A 12,083-nucleotide genomic window follows, 5' to 3' on the forward strand; every position below is an offset into this window, starting at 1 on the left:
TGAAGTGTGAGGAAACTCTGGTGTTTTTCTAAAAATCCATTGTCTTGAATGGTAATTCATACCTAACCCTGTTATCACCGCGTAAATAAAACACTCTGCCGTGCAGCCAGCTCTTCTGTAAAGGGATGTGGATGATCTGTTCTCCTTCTCCTCGCTCACTCAGAGCTGGGGTAAACATCAGTCTCCGCCCTCGAACCTCCAGCCAATCGTACTTGAATATTCAAATAAGCCACCAATAAAGATGACCTGTAGCGGCAACTGTGACAGACCATAAGCAACTTCACTCCTCAGCTCCAGCTTCACACCACTTTCTGACCTGTCCAACATCAACTGGATCTACAACTGCTCCACCAGCATCCAGCAACATTTCGAAGAAACACATCAATAAGATGGGAAAACAAAATATCTGCTTTTTAACTGCTTGGATAATTTTGGGAAAAATCTTTGCAACTTTTTCTTCAGACCTTGAATCCAACACCACCGCTTTTGGTAAGTGGCTGAGATACTTTTTATTTATCTTAAATTATTATTATCATATTACCCCGATGTTGCTCTGTTTAAGTAAATGGATGCAGGTTAATTAATGCGCGCTGCACCGTGTTGACCGGTAATAACCTGGTAATAAGCGGACGGAGTTTAGGTCTTTAGCTCCATGTGTGACTGCGGCCAAGAGGCTTTTGTCCGAGGAAAGAGTAAAGCAGAAGGCATCAACACAGGAAAAACTAAAAGCAAAAAATATTCGCACATTTATTTTCGCAGTTTTATTATAAAACATGAAAAATATTAGAGTAGAAAAACACGATGCTCATATTTAATTAAGTTACAACGCAAATTCAGTTTCATAGTCTGTCTCATAGGGAAAAAGTTATTATTGTTTACTTTACAAGATCCAGTTTTATTTCCGGAAAATCCACATTCTTCATTTTTTCACGAAACTTTCAAAACTTGTGCTGGTGGGAATCCAGGAGACAAAAGGGGGCGACACCGCCACGCTTTACACTCCTACTGCTCCACCGCTCACAATGCTTTATGCATCAGCAGTCCGAGGCGTAAGAATGATGCTGATTCACTTAATTAAAAAAACTATGTCACCGTATTGTTTTGAAGAGTTTTCCGTCATTATTGAAAAGCTGCATTTAACTGAAACTTAATAACAGCGTAAAAAAGTGTCTTTGTCTCACCTGTCAACAGACACCCGCTTTTCTGTCATATCATAACAATCCAGCACTGCTTGTTTGTGTGTGTTGTAACAGCAAACACCACAGTCACCATTGATCAACTGCTGAATACCACTGAATGGCTCACCGACTTCACCGACATCGTGTCCAAGTTCTCCCTGCGCACCGCAGACACCCCGGATGATGACATGTGTTACATAGTACCTGGGAGGCCGGAAACCATCAAGGAGTGCAACTTTAATCCAGAAACACAGACCTTCATTGTGATACACGGCTGGACGGTATGTCACACTGAGCACACTTGACAGCCATGTTTTGCTCTTTGCAAATGACAGAAATACTTTGTTCTGATGTTGAAAAACCAAACCTACCAATTGTACTATTATTTTTGGGGCAGAATTGTAAACTTAATACAAAGCTACACTTGTAAGAGGAAACAGGCTGGGTAAGGAATGATAGGAAGTCCATGCATTTTCTGTTTTAATGTGATTTATGGCCAGTCAGGCAGCAAAATTTGAACCTGATGATGCTTTGGCTGTTCTCCAACAACAGGACACAGAGCGAGGGCTAAGGCAAGAATAAATCATGCCATACTGCAGTTGAGCTCACACTAGCTTTGTGTGTTCCTGTAGGTAACAGGGATGTTTGAGAGCTGGGTGCCCAAGCTGGTGTCTGCTCTGTATGACCGTGTACCCACTGCTAATGTGATTGTGGTGGACTGGCTGTCCCGAGCCAACCAGCACTACCCGACCTCTGCCGCCTACACCAAACTAGTGGGTCGTGACGTCGCCAAGTTTGTTACCTGGATACAAGTGAGTGCTCTCACAGAAAAGCAGCGGTTGACAACTAACTTAACACATTTTTTTTTCTTTTTGGACGCCCATATTACCACAGCGCTGACTTGTCGTCAGTGTGCTGCCAGAGAAAGTTGCTTTACATGATGTAATGTTTTGTACCCTGTGGTGCTGCTGCGGATATGTTTTCCTACTGATTATGATTTTAAATGCCAATAAAAATATTTTATGACCGCGTTTGTGGCTCACAACAGCGTCTCCTAACAAGGCTTAGTGGAGCGCAGCTTTGGTTTGAACAAGGCTAAAAGGGGAACTGGCGTGAAGAATTTGTTTACATGAAGCTTGCAAAGATTTGGCAAACCCCAAATTACATAAAATGATCCCCTTTTTTGGAGGATTTCCAAAATTCTGTGAACATTTGGAAAAGCTATAACCTACAGATAGTTTCGATCCCTCTTGCAAGTCTGCAGGATTCTCTACAAACTGTTTTAAGGGAGTGTAATATGTTCTTCTGACGCATTTCTTACCTTTCAGAACGAGCTGCAGTTGCCCTGGGACAGAGTTCATCTGCTGGGTTATAGTCTGGGAGCGCATGTTGCTGGAATTGCCGGAGACCTTACCAACCACAAAATCAGCCGGATCACAGGTAAGAGCATTAAGATATCAAATGGATTATTATCTGCTCACATTATAGATTTATTAGCACAATGGGTCAGTGTTGCCCTCTGTTCCGACTGACAGCACAGTCTCACACAACTGCATCATTACAGTTAGGATTGTGTAAGGTGTTTTAGCTGTAAGCACTGTGACCTGTTTTCAGATACCATTAAATACTAAATATAGTGTAAGTGCCTGTGTGTTAACATACCATACCATATGTATGAGTATTTTTTTCCAGTGCCGTTCTTAAAAGCACCTCGGCATGCCAGTAAAACATAATCTGGGCATGCATGTGTATCTACATCTACTGAGCTCCTGCCAGCTAGTGGCTCCAGGTTTTTTTTGCCACTATGACGTTGCTCCAGCTTTGAAATCCGTCTGACCTGCCAAGAATAATATGTGCAGCTCTGTTAGTAAATCTATCTATAAAAGTGATCGCTTTCTTCTAGTACATCCAAATCTATCCATATTTTCTTTGTTGTGACACAGTAAAAAAAACGCAAATCCCTCTTTTTCTCCAGGTCTGGATCCCGCCGGCCCCACGTTCGAGCACGCGGATGAACAGAGCACACTGTCCCGAGGCGATGCCCAGTTTGTGGATGTCCTGCACACCAACACCAGGGGCTCCCCGGACCGCAGTATTGGCATCCAGAGACCAGTGGGTCACATAGATATTTACCCCAACGGAGGCACCTTCCAGCCAGGCTGCGACATCCAGAACACTTTGATGGGAATTGCATTAGAAGGAATCAAAGGCCTCCAAAGTATGACATACAAACCCTCCTTGCTTTTTGCTCTTGACTGCACTTTTACAAATATTCACTTTGAAGCACTTTGTTTAGGTTTGATTTGATTACTGATGATAACACACAGCCAAATACAAATATAACCTGGATTCATAACAGCACATGCAGCATCACATAATCTTTGCTCTTCAACACCAAGAGTGAGTGTTTATGTTCAGTATAATGAGCAAAAACAGAAGATAATGGTGATCGGTTAAATTGTATAAACGATCAGTTTAACGAATGTCTGTAACAGTTCTTGTAAGTTTACGTGGCATCAACAGACACTGACTGTATAAAAGCTTTCAGGGCCGCAGTTAAAGCGTGTTTGCCTCCAGTCATAACAGACTTGCACTGTGACAGAGATTAAAGTACCTCCTGATGTTCTGCCCCCTCAGCTGTTGTACTTTAACAGAGCAGAGCAGAATTAAGTGGGAAATGGCTTGTGGGTCAGCATGTGTTAAAAAAACAGTAAAAGTCCAACACGAGGAAGTAATTTTCCATGTTTGCGTGACGTTACCTGGGCGATGTGCAGAAACCTTACATGTTCTTTGCTCTCTGTTTCGCAGATATGGACCAGCTTGTCAAATGCTCCCACGAGCGCTCCATCCACCTGTTCATCGACTCTCTGCTGAACATCGAGCAGCAGAGCGTGGCCTTCCGATGCAACTCCAAAGACACCTTCAACAAGGGAATGTGCCTCAGCTGCAGGAAGAACCGCTGCAACAAGATCGGCTACAACGTGAAAAAAGTCCGCACGGCCCGCAGCACAACGATGTACCTCAAGACTCGTGGAACGATGCCTTTCAAAGGTAAAAACCAGAAAAAAGGATGTGCACGTGAAAAGATTTGAGTATCTGTCAGTGATATTAAAGTAGAATGAATGGATGCTCCCTGCAGTGCAAAAGAGATTAAATTTAACATTTAACAGCTGAAGAAAATTCCAGCTGGTTTTATGTACTTTATGGAGGATTATAATGATTTAAGCCATTCACATACTTTATTAAAGTAATCCTCAGTCTATGAGCTACTGTTCTGTGGTGTTCTTAGTGTGCATGTGGTTTCCTGAAGCTGGAATTACTGGTAGTACTGGTAGTGTTGCTATGCACAATTTGTGGACCAGGAAAGATGACTTACTGCAACGACACGTGTACAAAAAGTATCACGCACTCAGAAGGTTACGAGAAGGTGTCATGGGTGTTTCCTTTATCTGGAGGGGATGTTAAGGAAAAGTGAGACCAGTGGACACCAGCAATGGAAAAGTTTATTGACACAAGCCAACAGTGTTATTGTTAGAAACTTTGTGTGGACAGCTTAGCATGTTTTGTAGATACATAGGGTCTCCAACATGGATCAAGCCTCATTCGCCACTCAGTGACTTTTTTCAACAAAGATCTTGATTGAATTTTTCCTCTAATCTGGTACACGTCTTGAGCCGTGTCTGGGAATCTGGCTGTTAGTCATTTATGTGGCTTTGCAAATGAAACCAGCCAGGATTTACCGCAAATCCGTGTTTTAAATGCCAGTCTGTAAAGGTCACACTGAGATAGAGAAAGGTCCAGGTTACATAAGCTTTTCTAGTGATAAACAAACTTGGAGCAGTCAAATAAGAGAAGTGGGCTAATCTCTAACAACTGGATCCCCCCTTCTTACAGTTTTCCACTACCAGGTGAAGGCACATTTCTTCAGCCAGAACAAGCAGAGCTTCACGGAGCAGCCAATGAAGATTTCCCTGTATGGAACAAATGGAGAGAAGGAAGATATTCCTTTTGTTCTGTGAGTACATTAAACAGCATACATATTTACTTTTATAACTTTAAAACCAAGTTTGCAAAGACGTGCACATGTAGATTACAAGAAAAGGTAGACAAATCTAACAATCCGTGTAGAGAACCTTCAAATCTGAGCAGCTTCTCTTGTCTTAACCTTGCAGACCAGCCCTGAACAGTAACACCACTCAATCCTTCCTCATCACCACCGACACGGATATCGGAGACCTGATGATTGTGAAGCTGCGCTGGGAGCGGGATGCGTACATCAGCTGGTCAAACTGGTGGGGCAACACCAAGTTCAACATCCGAAAACTTCGCATCAAGTGTGGAGAGACTCAGTCCAAGTAAGTTCAGACCTGCTGACATTTATGCACTGCAGTCTTGTGACGGAAAAATAATCATTTAGGATGTTAATAATGTTTTTTTTTCTCTGTGTGTATTCAGGGTGATCTTTAATGCAAAGGACGGAGAGTTTGTTGACCTCACCCGGGGAGGAGAGAACGCCGTCTTTGTCAAGTCAAAGGAAGACAAACAGAGCCGTAAAGAAAAACTGTAAGTTAAAGACAGTGAAACATTTTCTACTTTAAATAAAATCTTTAAGTGTTTGCCTAAATGTAAAAAGTAGATTTATCTTGTTAGAGAGATGTAGAGAACTCAATTTTCCCCATACCTGATAAATTGGAGGAAGTGGAAAAATGAGTAAATCAAACCTGAACCACAGAAATAGATCATTAAACTTTAATTAACAGTTACAAATGTATTAGAAAGGGTTTTAGGCAGAGACATTGGGCAGTTCAGGGGAGATTGAGTAGGTTTAGACATGCAAAGAGGAGAATTACTGGATGTATTAAGAGGGGAGGAGTTACCAGGCAAGATGAAAGGAGGACGGCCCGAAGATGTTTGTGGATATGCATGACAGAGGAAAGTGTGGAGGCCAGGAGGAGATGAAATCTGAAAACAAGAGCAACAAGAATAAAACAATTATCACATTTGAATCCTATAGATAGCATTCTTTAGGTCCTGCGAGCTTTGTTTTCGTATTATCAAAGACAAGATGTCTCATTCTACTCTTCTTCTTCCCAGGGCGCACAAGCTTAAAACGAAGGGCAGCCTTTTTGGGCAGCAGGAAGCTTGAAGTTGCACTCAAACACCCACCGCGCGTATCATCTGTCCCTTCACACGTAGCCAAAGATGGGCAGCACACAGCAACGCTGGGAAAGCCTTCGCAAATAACTGGACACATATGAGATTTGCTGTGTTTTTTTCTTCTTCTCCTGCTCTTGTATTTACTGAACTTCCCGTGCAACCAACTTAACCTCATCCACAGTGCTAGAAATCACGCTGCTGTAGCATGTTTCTTCTTGATGATGTGCTGACATTTTTAAGTAGCTGAACTGCTTTGTAATCATTATTTTTGCTTTTTGTATCCTATATGTACTGTTTATACCGACTTTGATATACTTTGACAGAAGCGATGTGTTTTCTGAGCCTTTGTGAACTTGGATTATTATTGATGTTTAAATAATCCAGAGTGATAGGCATAATTTTGGCACATCTTTGTTGGTTTTTATGTTTTTTAAATGTCCAAAGTGATTATTTTCTGCCCAACATTTGTCTTTACTTAACCACTAATTGCCAACAATCAACAGGGACCAAAGAAGCATTTACAATCTACTGAATAGAGAATCACAGTGGTCTTTGTAAATACCTTAATCAGTATCTTTTCAAATATGAGCTACATGGTAATATCTGATCTTTTGAAGTCTTGCTTGATCTTTGATTTTATTGGTTATTGTGTCACTGGTCACTTTAAAAGGCTCTCCGCCCCTCGAAGCAGTTCAGATGTTAAGGTCATCGAGGTTGCACTCCAATAAGGATATGCATTTTTTTTTAGTTTTGGTAAACTGATCAAATTTTAAAGGATAAGTGCGCCTCTCGGTCAACAGCATCTCACCTGAAACAGTTTACCTCATTTCACTCAATTATAGCCATATACTAAAAGGTCAAACATTACAAAAAAATCACCCAAGCCTTTATGATTTGTGATGGACTGACATAAACGACAGCCATAATACATCTCAAGATTACTTCACCTTGTATTTATTGATTGTACATTTATATATTTGTATATAAAGCTGTAATATATTTTGGCAGGCTCCCGTTGTCATCTCTATTTTTTTACAATTCAAGCGGTTTGTGTTTTTGTGGGCGAGACCTTGGAAGGATCGATCAAATTGGTCCCAGTTCTAGCTGTTGATGGAACCACTACTTTGAGCATGTGCAGATGCTGGTTAGGTAGGGGTCAACAGCTCTTGCTATCAAAAGAACAGAGCCTTATAATGAAGGCTACATGTATCAGCATCACTCATACATATAAATAATGCAGCAAATGTGTTCTGGTACCAGTTCTCAAGAACAAGGAGTGATGTGCAGATCTGTGGCGATGCCGATGAGCCACATCATGAAGATATGGGGAAGAGCTGTTGAAGCTAGGTTAAGACGAAGGGTGATGATTAGTGAGGAGCAGTGCAGCGCAGATGCAATGTTTGCTTTCAGAGTGTTGATGGAGAAGGTTAGATAGGGCGCCAAGATGACGCCCTATCTAACCTCTGAGACTCTGAGAGGTTGAGAAATAAGTATATCAGAGTGACCACTCAGGTTGGGCAGTGTGAAGACAAAGTTAGAGCAGCAAAACTGAGATGGATTGGATTGGAGAGAAGGAATGGTGGAGATCCTGGATGAAGGATGTTGAATATGGCGCTGTCAGGCAGGAGGAAATGAGGAAGACTCCAGAGAAGATTTGTGGATGTAGTGAGAGGGGAATGGCATTACAGAGGATGGTGAAACTGAGGCAGAAGAAGAAGCTAACGTTACATTTTCATTCCAGTAAAGCTTCTGCATGTGTGGCATTCATGAAATGATAAAACTGAAATCGTGAATGTTAGTGAAGACAAGGAAAAAAATATCTTGCTGTGAAAAGAGCTAGAAAAATATTCTGGCCACTTTGAGTGCTACCTGTGATTATACAAATAAATTAAATTAAATATAGATTACTTTGATAATAAATTAAAAGTATAGCAACCGAGAATGCTGGAGATACACTCATGCTCTCTACTTGCTGACTTGCAGTTTTATGGCCTGGTACTTGATTGTATTTGTGGAGAGAGCCATGCTTGTACATTTTCAAACAATTTCAGTTTAGTTTGACTGAGAATGCGTGCTCGGATATTTTAATAAATGATACTTTCAGCTTCCCACGTGTTACCATTTCCTGAGCAGCCGCTAAAACGGTTTCGACCACTGATACAGTTCTTAAAACTGCTTTTGCTCTTTTCATTAAAAGTACACTCCATAGCTAGGAGGACTCAAGCCATATAGGTGCATAAATCAGTGCTCACCACAGTACTGTAAAATTAAGGATAAGGTGCCAGGCAACAGATGATGTTGCCTGGCAACAGATGATGATTTACCCTAAAGAAGAATTGTTTATGTAAACACTCTTTTTTTACTACCCTTGTGTATAAAGACTGTAATATTACTTAAAAGTAACAGCTTTCCCGCACGGGTCCACAGCAGGCACACCTGTAACGCACACCTCAGCCCCACTCCACACTGTGGACTTCGGTGCTGGGGCCTCACATGTGTCTCCTCCGAGGCTCAAACTGGGGAACTTTCACAGAATATGAAAACAACATATTCTGTTGGTTGGGACTCTCCACCCTCAAATGGGCCTCAAATGGGTGTGCCCAAGCAGGGCCCACAGCAGTTTTTTCCCCTTTGAGGCTCCACGTGGGTTTTCTATGGGTAAGTACACTGTGGACCATGTAGTAGTCCCAAAGGCCCAAAATGCTGTATGCCCTGTGTAGACACATCCACTTGAACCTGAATAGGTGTGGGTTTGCTGTGCCCCCACAGCCCCACAGCTCACCTAAACCTAAACTTTCCTAAAAAGAGGAAAGCTGTTGTGCAACATTTGGAGTCTGGACCGGGATAATGAAATGAGATGTGGATGTTTTTTTATATTCTAGTTGTTTAAACTCTCAAAGCACAATCTGAATGTCAGCTGACGGCTGTTTTAGTTTTAAAGTTGATCAGGTCATGGCGTGATTTAATCTTCCAAACAAAACAACAAAAATTCCCCCGACTTTGTTTGTAATGTTTCATTTTCTATAATTCTGATACTCTGAAAATGCCTGATCCAATGTGAGGGGACTGTAGAAATCAGTATTTTCTTCTTTTGGCAGTGTCACTGGGGAATAACAGGATTTCTAACCTTCAGCCAAAGAGTTTCTTAGAGTCCGTTTCCCATTATTCATAAAGTATCACTAACATCATTGCTCATTTACTTTTCTGGGACACAAAGAAGGTTAAAGAGTTGTAACAGAACTTGGTGTGAGTAAGTGTAAGGTCAAGGTACAGGAAAGCATTTTTGTCCTTGTGGTCACTGTGGAAACTTTCCCTCATGACTTTCTGTTGCTGGTGAACAAGTGTTGTTGAAGCCAAAAAGATGACTTTTACATTTTTCCTGCTGCCCTCTCCAATCTGAAACTAGTGCTCAGGAAAAACGCTGCATGTATAAATGGTAACAAATTAACTATTCATATTTTTGCTTGGTTTAAAGCTGTTGCTGTCTTTTATAAGCCTAAAAAACACAAAGTTTTACTCTGTTTGTCTTTTTTTGTGTGATTTTCTCATATGCAACATGTGCCATTCCTAGAAATCAGCTTGGGAAATAATCTTGGAAGTACATAAAATTAAAGACATTCTGTTGTCTCCAAACTTTAAGGAGGAATTACTGTTTGCCCATTTTTCATCTCAGCTGGAACCAACAAATCTTGGCTGTGGTCCGGCATGTTCTTCACTGCCCTTTAGTCACCAGGGGACGAGTGCTTCCCCTGAAAAGGCTGCAGAGGCAGGAGTGGAAAAACAAATGCAGTCACTGTTTTTCAAGGAAAATCCAATCATATTCAAAGAAGAATAAAAAGTAATGAAGCCAGCTGTTTTGTTGCAATACCAACATCTGGAGAGTGTGTGCAAAAGGAAGAAGAGGAGTGGAGCTTTTATTATGGCCTGCACCTCATGTAACAGAGCAAAAATGAAGATATTATGTAAAATATTTCTGTGTAGGTTCTCGGTTATCCAGGTCACAGTTGTCTTTTAAGTGTTTTGGAGACATTTACCTCTCATTGAAAATGCTTCTTCATAAAACCAAAGGGTGGAGAGTCCCAGGTTTTTAAACCCTAGTTGGGGTTTGTTCCTTAGGTGGTTGTCCTTGACCCACTATTAATCATATGCATCATTACATGAGCCCAGGTGTGAAAAAAGGCGTGTGTCATTAGCACTACAAGCTTTGGATGAAACCACTCTGAGACCTTGAGATCACCTGACTCAAGATGCGCTGGGAGTTGAAGCCCTTGGGCAGGAATCTCAAGACTGTACTGTTGGTGTCCAGTCCAGGTGAGGCTAAAAGTGGGTATTATTATTGATTTTGCAGGGTTTTACTCATGGTCCAAGTTAGATGCTCCATCAAACGCTCATTTTTATGGCTATATTCATCTTAAATGAACTGAATATAAGTTTTTTTTTTTGCAGTTTTAATGTAAATGGGGCGATCGTGGCTCAAGAGTTGGCAGTTCGTCTTGTAATCGGAAGGTTGCCGGTTCGAGCCCCGGCTCGGACAGTCTCAGTCGTTGTGTCCTTGGGCAAGACGCTTCACCCGTTGGCTACTGGTGGTGGTCAGAGGGCCCGGTGGCGCCAGTGTCCGGCAGCCTCGCCTCTGTCAGTGCGCCCCAGGGTGGCTGTGGCTACAATGTAGCTGCCATCACCAGTGCGTGAATGGGTGGATGACTGGATGTGTAAAGCGCTTTGGGGTCCTTAGGGACTAGTAAAGCGCTATACAAATACAGGCCATTTAAATATGCATGTTTTAATGTGACCTGGAGAGTTCCACAGATCTGGAATAAAAATCACAACAAAAATGTTAAAATTATTCTCTGCTTTGAAAGAGTTTAACACAACAGCTGCTGCTAAAATATATTTGATTCTAAATACTGTATTGTGAGGATTTTTCAAAATCTGCAAGCGCTTCACATTTTAAGTCCATACTTTAATAAATTCATAATGCTATTTTTATGTGCCACTGTGTAGAAGGTATTTTCAATAATAGGTTAGTAAAGTACTGTATGTTGGTAATTATATATGTCTTTTGTGATCTGAATAGCTTTCAGGGAGTCCCATTTCACGAATGATCATTTTATATGTGCTCATGTCTGAGTCAGATCACAAGTGATTTGTGAATAAAGTGTGAAGTAGCAGCAGTTTAGCAGTCAGAATCAATAACTTGGATTTATTTAGAAAATTGTATTAAAATGGACTTAAAAAAAGATCCGAACTTATATTAATTTGGTATGTACTGTATTTATTACACACTCTAACATTGTCACGGGTAATGGGGGAAATACAGACTCAGTCGCGGAGCTCTGGATGCGAAGCAAACAGTGCGTTTATTTACAGTGCTCAAAAACAGTCACAAAGCGAAGTACAAAAATCCAACGGTGATCATCTCCAAATTCCCAGTGGTGTGCAGGTGAGTCTCCCAAGTGATTATCTGAGTGTGTTTCTCCTCCGAGGGCTTAATCCAGCGGACTCCTTCTCTCCAACCTTCTGCTCCGTATCACTTCCTCCGAGCCTCCAGTACAGTCCAGCGTCGACTGCCATCCGGACACATAGTTAAGTACCTCAGTCCACAACGAGGATGATCAGTGACAGCTGGATGGCAAATTAGGTGCAGGTGTGTCAGCCACTGGGTGGAGGAGGAGAGAGAGAGAAGCACACACATACACACACAGACAGGTCGCTCCGGGAAGGACCGTCCGACCATGACAAACATACATA

General features: G+C 41.6%; 1 protein-coding gene across 1 annotated transcript; it reads left to right on the forward strand.

Annotated features, from left to right (window-relative positions):
- Window positions 1-246: 246 nt before the first annotated feature.
- Window positions 247-7,345, forward strand: lpla (lipoprotein lipase a). Its single transcript, XM_004554955.3, has 10 exons — window positions 247-489; window positions 1,254-1,459; window positions 1,811-1,990; window positions 2,507-2,618; window positions 3,154-3,396; window positions 3,987-4,229; window positions 5,073-5,193; window positions 5,351-5,533; window positions 5,634-5,741; window positions 6,273-7,345. Exons 1-10 carry the CDS (start codon window positions 390-392, stop codon window positions 6,322-6,324), a joined length of 1,548 nt encoding a protein of 515 aa, XP_004555012.2. The 5' UTR covers window positions 247-389; the 3' UTR covers window positions 6,325-7,345.
- Window positions 7,346-12,083: the final 4,738 nt, after the last annotated feature.

The sequence above is a fragment of the Maylandia zebra genome, linkage group LG23 (assembly GCF_041146795.1).
Source record: "Maylandia zebra isolate NMK-2024a linkage group LG23, Mzebra_GT3a, whole genome shotgun sequence".
Taxonomy (NCBI): domain Eukaryota; kingdom Metazoa; phylum Chordata; class Actinopteri; order Cichliformes; family Cichlidae; genus Maylandia; species Maylandia zebra.